Raw genomic sequence first — 16,698 nt, 5'->3', positions numbered from 1 at the left:
AATAAATAGGTATGAAAATTCCTGGTAGATTAATACTGTGCCGGACCGAGACTCGAACTTGGTAGTGGTAGAGCACTTGCCCGCGAAATGCAAAGGTCCCGAGTTCGAGTCTCGGTCCGGCATACAGTTTTAATGTGCCAAGAAGTTTCATATTAGCGCACACTCCGCTGCAAACTGAAAGTTTCATTCTGGAATAAATCGATTTTTTAATTTTATCCCTTTTATTACGTATTTATTTTTTACAGATTTTTATACATTATACTATGTGGGGCATGAAGATTCAGGGAAAGAAAAGAAGGTTACATACATAAACGATGTAGAGTTCAAAATGGAACAGGACGGGCAGGTTGGTGGCGGTTGCCCTGAAACCCAGGCTATCGGCGTGGTACTTGACACTCTGTACCAGGCCGTGGTCGTCTACGTAGGAGTAGCCACCGACAGTGGAGCCATCAGCGGCGTGGCTCTCAGTCTTGGCGGAGTTTCCGTCGGCGTAGCCGTAGGTCTACTGGCCGAGTTCGTCCTGGACGCGCTACTGGCTGGAGGCGGCCACTGGTAGGAAGGCCGCGGCGGAGTAGGCGACAGACGCGGGGGCGGAGTAGGTGACAGCTGCGGGGGCAGAGTAGGTGACAGCAGTGGGGGCGGAGTAGGTGACAGCTACGGGGGCGGAGTAGGCAACAGGGGTGACGGCGGCGGCGTGAGCAGCAAGGGCCACTGAGGCAGCGTGGGCAGCATTGTCCACGGGGGCGGCATGAGCAGAGAGGGTGGTGGCGGCGGGGGTGGAGACCACAGCGGGGCCGAGGAATCCGGGGCTGCGCTTCTTGCGCCCCAGCAGAGCGGCCTTGGCAGCGACGTAAGCCTGGAAGTGGGCGGCGCGGGCGGCGACCACCTCGGGAGCGTCGACAACCTCCGCTGGCGGGGCAGCCACGACCGCGGGGGCGGTGGCGACGGCCGGCGCTGCGGCCACCACGGGAGCGGCGGCGACGGCTGCGGCGTAGACGGCCTGCGGGCTGGCGAGAACCACCTGTGGCTGGTGCACGGACTGTGTGGAGAAAGAGTAGGAGCTAGTACCGGGGGCGGACACCACGGTGGAGCCGGGGGCGGCGGCGACGACGGCCGCAGCTGGGGCGGCGTAGGCCACTGGGGCGGGGGCGGCCACGACGGCCGCAGCTGGGGCGGCGTAGGCGATGGCGGGGGCGGCCACTGCGGCTGGGGCGACAAGGGTGGTGGCCATCTGCGTCGATAGGACGGCCGCTAGAGCACCCAGATAGCCTGGCTTAGCTGCCGCCAAAGCCACAAGGCAGGAGTCTTCACGTTCAGACATCACGTACTGTCAGTTAGTTATATGCATGTTCTTTGTGCATCATAATTGCGGCCAGTCGCTGTGATGCGGAGCTAGACATACAATTATTGTTCACTTTCTCAGCGAAACGTATGGAGACAGGCTGACAATTTAATTCCGTAAGTTTTATTTCCCCAACATGCATGCCAAGAGTGATTAATACTGAACAATGCACATTCTCTCTCAGTATCGCTTGAAAACATCCTCTCTCTCTCTCTCTTTCTCTCTATCTCTCCCTCTCTCCCTCTCCCCCTTTCTCTCTCCTATTTCTCTCTCTCTCTATCTCTCTCTCTCTCTCTCTCTCTCTCTCTCTCTCTCTCTCTCTCTCTCACATACACACTCACCCACCCACCCACCCTCCCACCCACCCACACACACACACACACACACACACACACACACACACACACACACACACACACACATACTTAAATATACAGGGTGGTCCATTGATAGTAACCGGGCCAAATATCTCACGAAATAAGCGTCAAACGAAAAAACTACAAAGAACTAAACTTGTCTAACTTGAAGAGGGAAACCAGATGGCGCAATGGTTGGCTCGGTAGATGGCGCTGCCATAGGTCAAATGGATATCAACTGCATTTTTAAAAAAATAGGAACCCCCATTTTTATTACATATTCGTGTAGTACGTAAAGAAATAAAAATGTTTTAGTTGGACCACTTTTTTCGCTTTGTGATAGATGGCGCTGTAATAGTCACAAACATATGGCTCATAATTTTAGACGAACAGTTGGAAACTGGTAGGTTTTTTAAATTAAAATACAGTACGTAGGTACGTTTTAACATTTTATTTCGGTTGTTCCAATGTGATACATGTACCTTTGTGAACTTATCATTTCTGAAAACGCATTGCTGTTACAGCGTGATTACCTGTAAATACCACATTAATGCAATAAATGCTCAAAATGATGTCCGTCAACCCCAATGCATTTGTCAATACGTGTAACGACATTCCGCTCAACACGAGTACTTCATCTTCCGTAATGTTCGCACATGCAGTGACAACGCGCTGACGCATGTTGTTAGGCGTTGTCGGTGGATCACGATAGCAAGTATCCTTCAACTTTCCCCACAGAAAGAAATCAGGGGACGTCAGATACGGTGAACGTGCGGGCCTTGGTATGGTGCTTCGACGGCCAATCCACCTGTCATGAAATATATTATTCAATACCGCTTCAAACGCACGTGAGCTATGTGCCGGATATCCATCATGTTGGAAGTACATCGCCATTCTGTCATGCAGTGTAACATCTTGTAGTATCGTCGGTAGAACATTACGTAGGAAATCAGCATACATTGCACCATTTAGATTGCCATCGATAAAATGGGGACTAATTATCCTTCCTCCCATAACGCCGCACCATACATTAACCCGCCAAGGTCGCTGATGTTCCACTTATCGCAGCCATCGTGGATTTTCCGTTGTCCAATAGTGCATATTATGCCGATTTACATTACCGCTGTTGGTGAATGACGCTTCGTCGCTAAATAGAACGCGTGCAAAAAATCTGTCATCTGTACACGACGTTCAAAGTCATCGCCATGGAATTCTTGGTGCATAGAAATATGCTAAGGGTGCAATCGATGTTGATGTAGCATTCTCAACACCGACGTTTTTGAGATTCCCCATTCCCGAGCAATTTGTCTGTTACTGATGTGCGGATTAGCCGCGACAGCAGCTAAAACACCTACTTAGCATCATCATTTGTTGCAGGTCTTCGCCGGCCGGAGTGGCCGAGCGGTTCTAGGCGCTTCAGTCTGGAACCGCGCGACCGCTACGGTCGCAGGTTCGAATCCTGCCTCGGGCATGGATGTGTGTGATGTCCTTAGGTTAGTTAGGTTTAAGTAGTTCTAAGGGACTGATGACCTCAGATGTTGAGTCCCATAGTGCTCAGAGCCATTTGAACCATTTTATGCAGGTCGTGGTTGACGTTTCACATGTGGCTGAGCACTTCCCGTTTCCTTAAATAACGAACCTATCTACATCTATATCCATACTCCACAAGCCACCTGACGGTGTGTAGCGGAGGGTACTTTGAGTACCTCAATCGGTTCTCCCTCGGTTGGATGATGTCGTCCAGGATACCGAGCAGCATACATAGTACACGCCCGTTGGGCATTTTGATCACAATAGCCGTACATCAACACGATATCGACCTCTTCCGCAAATGGTAAACGGTCCATTTTAACACGGGTACTGTATCACGAAGCAAATACCGTCCGCACTGGCGGAGTGTTACCTGATACCACGTACTTACACGTTTGTGACTATTACAACGCCATATATTACAAAGCGAAAAATGTGGTCCAACTAAAACATTCATATTTCGTTACGTACTACACGAATATGTAATAAAAAATGAGGGTTCCTATTTTAAAAAACGCAGTTGATATCCGTGTGACCTATGGCAGCGCCATCTAGCGGGCCAACCATAGCGCCATCTGGTTTCCCCCTTGAAGCTAGACGAGTTTCGTTCTTTGTAGTTTTTTCGTTTCACGCTTATGTGGTGAGATATTTGGCCCGGTCACTATCAATGGACAACCCTGTATACACAAACCATACTACTACAAATTTAGTATGTCTTCCATGGAGTGGAAGATGGTCAAGCAGATATTATTTCAGTTTCTGTTTGAAGTTGATTTTATTATCGGTAAAGTCATTTACATCCTGGACAGATACTCAAAGATTTTTAAAGCTGAATACCTCATTGCTTTCTGTTGCACACTATTGCTGTGTAATGGAGAGCGTAAATAATATCCGCGTCTATAATTCTATTTATAAATGCTCCTGTTGTCTGTCAACTGCAATTGATTATTGACAACAAACTGAATTTGTCATTTCTCCTGATGCATCTACAGTCATGGGTCAAAATTATTTAGGTCGCATTCAAGCACACTCTCTCACTAATTGTATAAACTTTTCGACCATTTCTAATTCTTCTTCTGCGTTTCATAGAATAGGCCAGTCGACCTGTTCTGGCCCCACTTAAATCATTTAACAGGCCGTCCTATGTCTCTCTTCTCTCTTCGTTTGTATTGTAAGGCCTTGTTTCTTCCCTTCGTTCCACATTTTCCTTCCAGTTTTGTTTATATTCTGCTATTTTGTCATTTACTACGGAAGCACTCCTTTTTCAAATGTTTTAATTAGATATTCTGTCCAACATCCACGGGGATTGCACCAATTGGTCGCTGCCGATTTCGTCCAAATTTCTGATGTACGCAGGGCTTGGCCAGTAATGAAAGTGACAGATGTGGGACCTCCGGATGGCCAAGAGTTAGAAAAACTATTGTATTTTTGCCCGGGTCGGACGGAGCATGAGCGACGTGTGTTAATATGGTAGTCAGACAGCAGGTGTTGCAGCGGAATGAATACGGAATGGTAGTCCAAGGATCGTGGGATCGCGTCCCGCTGTGGGAGTTTATTTCCAATACTTACATTATTGCTCTGTTAATAAGCCGAAATAATGCTCGGTATATTGTGCTTTTAACTCCGCCATGGCCGGTCCCAAGCCAGGTTGAGAAAGGAAGAGGGGGAGGAGTAACATCTCTTTGAAGAACCTTGTTTCACCTTGCCCGGGTGACAGTACCTCGTGAGGGCCCCTTGCCGGGGTAACGGTGAAGACCTCAACGGCAGGGAAGGCGGAGATGAAGCCCATCGGTACGATGCAACTGGCGGAAGAGGCAGCCCTGCATCCCAGTGTATACATCGTGGGAGTAGGCGTAGTGAACTCTGTATGCTGGTACCAGGCAGCAGTATCGACTTGATGCACAGAGCAAATGATGCTTTAGATGGATCAAGATCGAAGACTCATGGACAAAACCAATCATAGTTTGGTTCCTCTGCCGTGATACTGCGAAGTGGAAAGGAAATCGTAAGACTATTGTTCAAATGGTTCAAATGGCTCTAAGAAATATGGGACTTAACAGCTGAGGTTGCCGGCCCGAGTGGCCGTGCGGTTCTAGGCGCTACAGTCTGGAGCCGCGTGACCGCTACGGTCGCAGGTTCGAATCCTGCCTCGGGCTTGGATGTGTGTTGTCCTTAGGTTAGTTAGGTTTAAGTAGTTCTAAGTTCTAGGGGACTGATGACCATAGATGTTAAGTCCCATAGTGCTCAGAGCCATTTGAACCAGCTGAGGTCATCAGTCCCCTAAACTGAGAACTACTTAAACCTAACTAACCTAAGGACATCGCACACATCCATACCGGAAGCAGGATTCGAACCTGCGACCGTAGCAGCCGCGTGGCTCCGGACTGAAGCGCCTAGAACCGCTCGGCTTGGAAATACTACCACATAATTATATATCGTGAACGTCGGAAGACGGAGAACGATGATGGAACTTCCTGGAGTAAAATATTTCGTTGGTAATCTACTACCCCGTTCGGATCTCGGGTGGGGAGTATTTCAGGGTGAGTCATAGAAAGAGACGATCATTTTAAGTTCAGGATTGGGACATGATATGTAAGAACACTTAGAACATCAGGAAAACTGGAGAAACTAAGGAGAGAAATGGACAAATGTGAAGTGAACTCAATGGATTTAAGTGAAGTGAGATGGGCAGAAAGGGGTGAAGTAACATCGGGTAATTACACAATGTTTTATACCGGTGGAAAAAGATTTGAACATGGCGTGCCATTAGTGATGAGTAATCAAATGCTCAAATGTGTGTGAAATCTTATGGGACTTAACTGCTAAGGTCATCAGTCCCTAAGCTTACACACTACTTAACCTAAAGTATCCTAAGGACAAACACACACACCCATGCCCGAGGGAGGACTCGAACCTCCGCCTGGACTGCAGCGCCTGAGAGCGCTCGGCTAATCCCGCGCGGCGATGGGAAATCAAATAGTTCAAAGTGTGACTAAAGTGGTATGCCATAGTGATATTTTAATGTTTGTGAAATAAGTGCACAAGCAGTGGACATTCTGATAGTACAAGTGTACATGCCAACATCAGACCATGACGACGAAGTGGAGAAAATTTACGATGACATAGAAGATATCATACATTCTGAAGGCACAGAAAGAGTAAACAGCATAATTATGGGCGACTTTAATAGTGTGGCTGAACAAGTTGGATAAGCAAACATCGTGACTCAATATGGATTAGGAAGAAGAAACGACAGAGGAGGGATGTTAGTCGAAACATCTTGGTGGTAGTGTCCCAAAGTGTTCGCGAGGGTGAGCTTGATTTGATGAGTTAGGCCAGTCTAATGAAGGAGATTTCGCAACTGATATGACTATTATAGTAGTAGTAGTAGTAGTAGTAGCTTTATTCATCCGTAGGTCTCTTTTTACAAGGATATTGGACATGTCAAAATATTTACGAGTTTAGACCAATTTAAAATAAGCTAATTCGTATACACACTTACACAGTTAGTTAGATCTGGGAAGATCCTGGTATATTATACTTTTTTTATAACTAACTTATTCCATAATGTAACGCCACACTGTTCACTCATATCTCATTACCAGTCACTGCACACTCTTCACACACACATTGTTTCGTAACATTTCACTCACTACACATACACACACACAGACACACACAGTGGTGATCTCTGGACCATTTTCTGTACCGCAACTTCCCAATTGCTATCCTCAAAAACTGAGTCAGCATCCCTCTGTAATGAGTGATGTTTTGAGCTCAGAAAGAGGAAGAGGTGTTAGTATTGTGCTATACATAGCTTGGGGGTAACTTCTTCTAGAAAAGGAAAAGAAGAAGGGAGAAACATAGTGTGAAAGTGTTACGTGGAATGCTGGATTTTTATAATCATTATTGTTATTTATTTGTATAACTTTTTTTAACCAGACCCCTACTCTGTTTTGTCTAAGTAATACTTCAATGTATAAAATGTATTGCATAACAGGTACTTTTTAGCAGATTTTTTTAAAATAAGTGTATTTTTGCAATTTCTTTAATCTCTTTTGGTAATTTATTGTACAGTTAGTCGAAAACGCTGTTTTGAATTTTATGTTTATTTTTTCTTGGTAAATGTAAGTTGGCCAACGGCCATGCCTCAGTGGTAACACCCGTTCCCGTCAGATCACCGAAGTTAAGCGCCGTCGGGCTGGGCTAGCACTTTGATGGGTGACCATCCGGTCTGCCGAGTGCTGTTGGCAAGCGGGGTGCACTCAGTCCTTGTGAGGCAAACTGAGGAGCTTCTTGATTGAGAAGTAGCAGCTGCGGTCTCGGAAACTGACATACGATCGGGAAAGCGGTGTGCTGACCACATGCCCCTCCATATCAACATGTGACGCCTTTGGGCTAAGGATGACATGGCGACCGGTCGGTGCCGTTGGACCTTCATGGCCTGTGAGGGAGGAGTTTAGTTTTTTCAGTTTTAAAAGTAAGTTGAGTCTAGTTCTTATTCCATGGTCATGGAAAGAGTGTTTGTGCAGTAATTACCAACGTTATTTTTGATGTGTGCAACTGACTGGTAAATGTATTCACACGGTGCAGTTAAGATCCCCAGTGTTTTGAAGATTTTTTCAATGAGGAATAATTATTGTGAAAAAACACTATAAATAAAGCGTTGTTATTAAAAGGTACGTCCCGCGAGCTGCTTGGCGCCATGTAACGGGCTGAGCTGCCGAGCCTGCGTGCCGGCCGGATACCCACCAGAGGGTTCATTTCGGCAGGTGGGCGTGGTCCGGCAACTGCGCGCTGCCCGGCCGCCAGCTGGAGCAGTCTTTTATACGGCGGGCCGTGACCTTCCGCACGCCGTGGCAGCCGTCTGGCCCGGACAGACCAGCGACTGCCACCCCCGCGTGCGGGCCCTGGACGTTGCCGCTGCTGCTGGTGTTGGCTGGACAAGCTATTGACATCATAGCCGAGTGGCATCAAATACTCGCCTTATTCGCTATTAATTTACCCAAAAATGACTTACAATGTTCTAAATTATCTTCCTTAGGTTTATTTAGTCTTCTTAAAACACCTGCTAATATACATCAACTGATCCTAAGTATCCAGACACCCATTAGGGAACGTTAATATTGAGCAATGAACTCTGCTGGTGAAACTTTCAGCAATGTGTTTGAATGCCTATGGTGGAATGACAGTACAGTCTTCCTGAAGAGGTGATGCCGTAAAGGGCAGTGACGTTGGACGAAGCGATCTTGGACGGTCGACGTCCAAACCCATGCCAAAGGTGCTCTACTGGGTTCAAGTAAGGACCGTGAGCAGGCTAGCCCATTAAGGAATGCTATTGTCCACAAACCATTACCGGACAGATGCTGTTTTATTACAGGCTGCACTTTGTTGATATGAGCAACCATCGTCCCAGAACTATTCCTTTTCTGCAAGCAGTACTCAATTCTACAAAATGTGTTCGTATCTTTAAGCATTTTCTTAAGCCCAATAAAGGGACCATATCCTAACCACGAAAAGCACCTTTGTACCGTAACAATTCCTCGTCTGTACTTCGCTGTTGTCACCACACACCACTTTGCGGGCTTTCCAATAATAGGAAATGTTATGGTGGTGGTGTGGTGGCCCTCAACACGTACCCTCCGACTCAGAGTTCAAATGTTAAAAGTTTTCGCTGGTTTCGTTCTCTAGGGACTGGGATGCGTAGTTGCCGCATTACAAGCCAAATACTGATGAGTCTACAGTATACAATATGAATAGACACATGAATCGAATGGTGGAAGATTCCAATCACTCGGCAATTGCGAATTTTGAACGTAACATATAAATTTTGAACGTAACATATAAATGAAAGATTGCAATTAAATAAAATCTGGAGGTACTATCTTAACGACTTTAAATGACGAGTACAATAGTACAAGTACTTTTGAAAATGCGGTATATTTCTGCCAAACACTTATTGGTGTCGATGATTCAGCAATTAGATCAAATATAAGTCGAATAAAAGGGAAACAATAGATTTCTACTTCACTTAATTAGTTATGAACAACAACATAGCTCACGAGATATTCACTTCTAAACGCATACTACGTCTTCACTGCAGAAGCCACGGAAATCTCACAAGTGCACTAGTCGGCACTACAAAATATTTCTATATCCCGTGACCGTGTGCCCGTCGCGCCGTACTGTCCTGGACTCTCCCGTGTCCTCTCCCGTACTGTCCAGAGCTCTCCTGTCCTCTCGGAAAACGATCCTCCTCCCCCACTTCCATAGAGTCTCTCCACATGTCCTTTTTGGAACGATCGCTGTGATTGGCTAGAGTGCTCCCTCCATGTCTACAAGCCAACGCACACTCGCAACCTTAACGAAACACCTTCGAAATACTGAATTTACACTTAAATAACTTGAAATTAAATAAATATTCCTACGGCTGAACCATAAACATGGTCTAACACATGTTATTAAATACGTAAACTAATTAAATAAACATATATAAAAGGAATACAACAGAAGTAAGCCAGTAGCCTAATGTCACTGTGCTTTCTAAAACACGGTAAATAATTGACCAATTTCTTCATGAATAGTACATATCGGATATAAACAAAGACATAGACGAATAAATGTATTTATAAATATGCTGCTACCGTTTTTTCGTGTAACTCTGGAGTACTTATAGCCTGACGCGATCAATACTAGTCAGCCACTCAGAACTCCAATAACTCATATACTATTCAAGTTACCTGCCTGTAATTTATACCAATTTAGGTTTACACTAATAGCTTTATAAAGATACGGCGATCGACAGAATCCGATGAACCGTTTATATTTTGGAAATCCGTTGCTGGGTGTTACTTGTATAATTTATCATCAGATACTAAACTTTAAACTAATAAAGATATTGAAAATCTGATCACACCATCAGAATCGTCGTGCAAATAATGGTAATGTACATGTTTCTTTTTGAGGTATCATGATTCACCTGGCTACTATCAATTTGTATACGAACTGTGAAATGTCTGCCATGATGGTTTCACAAAGTCCGCCGTCTTCGGCACTCTCGACATACCCGTCTCTTCCATCGACACAGCGTCACCAAGGAATTCCCAGCCATGTGGTCGTCCTGGACCCCGGCTGACGTTCGGCACCACGTGGCCACCAACTAGCTGCGGACTGCTGAGATGCTCCAGCGTGGCCACGTCAACTCCGAACATAGAATATTTTCAGGGCTCCACAACTCGTTAGTTACCTCACAAAATCTTGACATCTACATCTACATCTACATTTATACTCCGCAAGCCACCCAACGGTGTGTGGCGTAGGGCACTTTACGTGCCACTGCCATTACCTCCCTTTCCTGTTCCAGTCGCGTATGGTTCGCGGGAAGAACGACTGTCTGAAAGCCTCCGTGCGCGCTCTAATCTCTCTAATTTTACATTCGTGATCTCCTCGGGAGGTATAAGTAGGGGGAAGCAATATATTCGATATCTCATCCAGAAACGCACCCTCTCGAAACCTGGCGAGCAAGCTACACCGCGATGCAGAGCGCCTCTCTTGCAGAGTCTGCCACTTGAGTTTGCTAAACATCTCCGTAACGCTATCACGGTTACCAGATAACCCTGTGACGAAACGCGCCGCTCTTCTTTGGATTTTCTCTGTCTCCTCCGTCAACCCGATCTGGTACGGATCCCACACTGATGAGCAATACTCAAGTATAGGTCGAACGAGTGTTTTGTAAGCCACCTCCTTTGTTGATGGACTACATTTTCTAAGCACTCTCCCAATGAATCTCAACCTGGTACCCGCCTTACCAACAATTAATTTTATATGATCATTCCACTTCAAATCGTTCCGCACGCATACTCCCAGATATTTTACAGAAGTAACTGCTACCAGTGTTTGTTCCGCTATCATATAATCATACAATAAAGGATCCTTCTTTCTATGTATTCGCAATACATTACATTTGTCTATGTTAAGGGACAGTTGCCACTCCCTGCACCAAGTGCCTATCCGCTGCAGATCTTCCTGCATTTCGCCACAATTTTCTAATGCTGCAACTTCTCTGTATACTACAGCATCATCCGCGAAAAGCCGCATGGAACTTCCGACACTATCTACTAGGTCATTTATATATATTGTGAAAAGTAATGGTCCCATAACACTCCCCTGTGGCACGCCAGAGGTTACTTTATCGTCCGTAGACGTCTCTCCATTGATAACAACATGCTGTGTTCTGTTTGCTAAAAACTCTTCAATCCAGCTACACAGCTGGTCTGATATTCCGTAGGCTCTTGCTTTGTTTATCAAGCGACAGTGCGGAACTGTATCGAACGCCTTCCGGAAGTCAAGAAAAATAGCATCTACCTGGGAGCCTGTATCTGATATTTTCTGGGTCTCATGAACAAATAAAGCGAGTTGGGTCTCACACGATCGCTGTTTCCGGAATCCATGTTGATTCCTACATAGTAGATTCTGGGTTTCCAAAAACGACATTATACTCGAGCAAACATCCTGGCTCTTATTTGTAAGACAGCGATAAATGCAAATGTTCGGCTACGCTGGTGCAAACTCGTTTACCACAAATAGATAGCGCTGGTGAACAGATAAAACATGTCTTCGATAGAATCAATAGTGTACTAAGTAATTCAGCGTTGCTGAATCCAAAAAGTTCTTAATTTGGCTTGATCGGGTCGTGTTGCGAAGATAAGACACACCTTGATTTCGTATTCTTCACTGTATGAATAGATCATTTAGGCACTTAATGTAACTGTAAACATTAAATATGACTGTAATAAGATTGAAACAAAGGTGGGAAGAGCTATGAGCACTTCTTGTGAAACGTATCTCTTCAACTAATCACATTCTTATAGCTTTTATGGTATACATTCACTAACCTCTTCTGCTTCGAATTATCGTTCCTGTCATATCCCTGAATGTGGACCATTCCTCCCGGGGCACCTGTAGACCAGGTGAACCGATTGTGATCGACGAAGGGAACTCTTTGCTAGATCCTATCGAAACGAAATGACCAAAATGTTGAACTAATTTAAGAAAACTTGCGGGACAACACGAATGGATTTAGCTGAAGAGTTTCGTGCATGAAAACGTCTAGAGAAGATCTTTGTCCAGCTGTGGTTTCAAAAAGGGGTGGTGACAATGATGATGACGATGATGATGATGATGATGATGATGATGATGATGACGACGATGATGATGATATTGTGAGTTGTGCGTTGCAGGTGCAATAACGTCTTAAGATCCTATATGGGCGCAGAAGCAGATGAGTGTTTCACGATTCGAATCTGTTAGCTTGCTCAAATTTCCGTTCACCCATCTTTCGATAGATCATGGGATGACCGCTGTTACTATATCTTTTGCAATATGGATGACACCTTCAGCTGCATTTATTTATGTTATTTTATTTGTAATCGATTTCAGTATTACAGTATGGGGCACCTTTATGATACCAGGTGATCATGCGGAAACCGGCTAATGATCATTATAGATCTCATAGAGGGTACAAAATCGATGTCTGCTGTAACGAACCTTCTTTCCTGCTTATGTTGTGAGCGGCTGCATCACATCAAGTAGACTGTTGATGAGAAGTAGGACTTTCATACTGGCCCACTTACTGATTTCGCATGACCCCCTCCGTCCTCCACCTCCTCTCCAGCGATAGACAGTGTGGCAACCCTCTCGATGGAGACCCAAACGTGTTTCATAAGGCGTTTCGACATTACCCATCCTCAGCAGAATAGCATCCACACTACTATCTTGCGCCACCAAAAACTGGTTCGGTCACTGCTAAACGTCTGACTACTGCGCTAGTCGTGGCAGATTGTTGAAATACTGTGTTGACTCATTATACTCATTCAACAATTGGCTTTCCGGTAGATGTAAATACCGGCTGATCAAAAAGACAGTATAAATTTGAAAACTGAATAAATCACGGAATAATGTAGATAGAGAGGTACAAATTGACACACATGCTTGGAATGACATGGGGTTTTATTAGAACCGAAAAAAAGTTCAAAGAATGTCCGATAGATGGCGCTTCATCTGATCAGAATAGCAATAATTACCAAAACAAAGTAAGACAAAGCAAAGATGATGTTCTTTACAGGAAATGCTCTATATGTCCACCATCATTCCTCAACAATAGCTGTAGTTGAGGAATAGTGTTGTGAACAGCACTGTAAAGCATGTCCGAAGTTATGGTGAGGCATTGGCGTCGGATGTTGTCTTTCAGCATCCCTAGAAATGTCGGTCGATCACGATACACTTGCGACTTCAGGTAACCCCAAAGCCAATAAACGCACGGACTGAGGTCTGGGGACCTGGGAGGCCAAGCATGACGAAAGTGGCGGCTGAGCACACAATCATCACCAAACGACGCGCGCAAGAGATCCTTCACGCGTCTAGCAATATGGTGTGGAGCGCCATCCTGCATAAAACCCCAGGTCATTCCAAGCATGTGTGTCAATTTTTACCTTTCTATCTACATTATTCCGTGATTTACTCTGTTTTTAAATTTATACTGACTTTTTGATCGCGCGGTACACAGTACGGGTACATATCTACAAAAAAAAAAAACTGAAGTAATAAAGACATTTTGAACCACAGGCTTCTTTTACCCCTTGCAGATCCTATAAAAGTATTCGGAGGACCTAACAGAATACTATCTCATTTTTCTGAGAATAGCTTGTTAACTACATTCCTTTACTAACTCATCAGGTACCACGTGAGAAAGGTTTCAGCGATACGAACATAATGTTAGACTACGCATCTGAGTAGAAAAATGGTGTGTTCATTGCGTTGCATGATTATATTATTTGATTATGTTGTACTAATGTTTGTATGCAAACCATTGCCGGAGATGTACAATAAGGAATCAGCGTGACCGCTGCGAAATGAAGTTGCCTTCTCCTTGCTAAGAAGTCAGGGAGGTTCGAACGGGCAGGAAATATGAAGCAGCTGGCCATCATAGCAGCGACCAGCGGTTTTGATCAAAAATGCACTTACTACTAAAAAGGACGGAAAGCGCTCTTCTTTTATTCGTTTAATGGTCCATTAATGGGTCTTACACTGACTTAACAGAGTGGCTGTTCTTAAATTTCCATTGCTGTATCTGGATTATCCTCCGTGGGTAACCTTGTAGTATATTTATCTGGTTAGAAGTACGAATTAAACAGGAAAAGGAGGTGAATCAAATATTCCATCTGAATACAACTGATGTTCGTGAGGTCATCGTTAATGGTTGATGATCTTGTCTATAACGGTTAAAGATGCTTTGACAGTTCTGGGTTTCCGAACGCAGATAACACTGAGATTCGGTTAATTTCATTCACAAACTGACTCTTTAATATGGATCACAGATGATTTTGAGACAATATTGAATTCGCCGTTGAATTTTATGGTAGCGGAGCGTAGGCCGATACATAAATCCGACTGTTTAGGAGGGGATATCCGCTCGGACCGCTCTAAGATACCTGAGTGATCCCCCGACAATGATTTGGAATATTGTTGCTGTGAATAGGTGGACTGAGTCCTAGATGAGGACCTAATTATGCAGTATTCTTTCCCTATTTGTGGAATTTGGTTCAGGCGAATTTCACGCTCATTTTTATGAGTTCTGGGACGGAAGGCATTGTTGAGACGGTTGATAACTATTGACCATTAGTCGAAACAGAATAGCTTTCCCTGTACCTTTATTCAACTTTAGGAGGCGTGTCCGATCTTCAGCACTAACAATGGAATTTTAAATAGTCGAGGAACCAACCTCGAAGAGATAAATAACTTTTGTTGTCCTAGTTAACTTTAGGGTAAAAGTGGCGTTGGTCACGGATTTGTTACTTTTGAATAGGCGAGGTCTGTGAGTAGGTTTGGGGTAATAAGATTTTTGACACTCATAAAGCTACTGTTTCTGTAGGCTGTATCTAAATAAATAAATAAAGGGCTACTAAAAAAGAAAAGGGAAAAGGAGAGAAATAGGAAGCGAAAAGAAAATTCGAGTTCTGATTTTCTATTTATTTCTATAACATATGAGGGTCGCCAATTTTATTGTGAGTAGCCAGCACATAAAAGCCATTACAGAAAGTGTTCATAATCCTAATTGAACTACTTAAAGCAGTATTTAAAAAAGGGTAAGTACTAGTATTCAGTTATTAAGGAATCAGCTTCTATCATCGAATTGATACAGATCTAAGTGATCTAAAAAATATTGATATTACTTTGAGAGGACACGAGAACTGAATGTCACGTTACAGTATTCAATAATAACTTTAAAAAAATAAATGAATAAAAAAGAGCAACTTGAAGGTTATTAAAACGTAATGATTAAACACTGAAAGTCTTACTGAAAACTGATAATTCACAGTTTGCTTAGTATCTTGATTTATCAAAGTGAGAGTATTTCTCTATCTTTGTCACCTCTGTACGAATTGGTAGGTTAGCGAAGTAACATCTCAAAAACAGCTGTTGCAAGAAAGTTGCGTCTGATGTTATGAGACGTTTTGAATATTAAAAGACAGTCACTTGATGTACCAACGCGATTTAAGCATCTGAAACGCCGAAAAAAAAACTTGAAACTTTTATTCACGAAAATATTGACTTTCTAACTTAACGCAATTAAATGAATAGACTCTACTTGCTTTCATCAGTGCGTTTATGGCTCTTAAGAGATATTCTGATTGATTCTTACACCATTGCACGTAATTAGATTTACATGAGTGTAAGTTTGAGAAATACGGTTTTGTGGAGAGGAAGCAAAATAAATTACAACTGATTTCAAGATTATTGTGGGATACGAATTAGAATTAAGAATGCCAGTATGTTCGCAATAGTTCGGCAGATAAATTATCGCTGTAGCAATAAAAATATAGAGAAGCATTCATATTGTTCTTTACCCTTCTTGACAGTACACATATTCTGTCAATAGTTTACAGTTGTATTTGTTGTTTCACCCCGAGTTTGTCCTACAAGTAAAAGAATAATTGCACACGTACGTAACCTAAGAAAGTAGTTAAAGTATTTATAAGTTTTGTGCAGGCGGCGGCGGCGGTTGACGAGACTGTTAGCATTAGCGGGATTCTTCAACTGCGTTGGGGTGAGACTACACGACCAAGTTAGTCAAAGAGGCGTATCCACGAGAAGAAATCAGCGGACAAGGAAACCTCGACAAAAGACTTGAGTGTAAAGCATATTTATTAACTCTTAAATTTGGAGTGTTAGTACCAGAAACAATTTCCGTGCTTTGCGACCATAATTATTTTTTAAACTGTGATTCTTTTCGTGACATTACTTGTTGTTTATAGGTAATAGTGCAGCACATTTGTGTTTCAATGACTTGCCTAGTGACTGTTAAATTTCTGCGTAGAAGAAAGAGCGTACGTTGTAAGGCGTCTTAAAATAAGTATTATAAGAATAACGTGTTTCTGTAGTTATGCAAAACGTGGAGTCAGAAAACATTAG

General features: G+C 43.7%; 1 protein-coding gene and 1 pseudogene across 6 annotated transcripts in view; one reads left to right on the top strand and one right to left on the bottom strand.

Annotated features, from left to right (window-relative positions):
• Nucleotides 1–208: 208 nt before the first annotated feature.
• Nucleotides 209–16,698, bottom strand: part of LOC126473915 (cuticle protein 16.5-like) — a 319,612-nt gene continuing 303,122 nt past the window's right edge. For 4 of the 6 annotated variants that reach the window (XM_050101266.1, XM_050101264.1, XM_050101265.1 and 1 more), the window contains one exon: nt 209–1,251. In XM_050101266.1, the coding sequence (XP_049957223.1) occupies nt 530–1,251 (722 nt within the window). In that variant the 3' untranslated portion in view covers nt 209–529. Of the gene's footprint in view, nt 1,393–7,980; nt 8,177–16,698 lie in introns of all 6 variants that reach the window. The other 2 variants (XM_050101268.1, XM_050101267.1) reach the window with 2 other exon arrangements.
• Nucleotides 7,364–7,481, top strand: LOC126475934 (5S ribosomal RNA; annotated as a pseudogene).

Source organism: Schistocerca serialis, chromosome 4 (assembly GCF_023864345.2).
Source record: "Schistocerca serialis cubense isolate TAMUIC-IGC-003099 chromosome 4, iqSchSeri2.2, whole genome shotgun sequence".
NCBI lineage: Eukaryota > Metazoa > Arthropoda > Insecta > Orthoptera > Acrididae > Schistocerca > Schistocerca serialis.
Note: the sequence above shows the minus strand (reverse complement) of the source record. Positions and strands in the feature narration are given on the sequence as shown.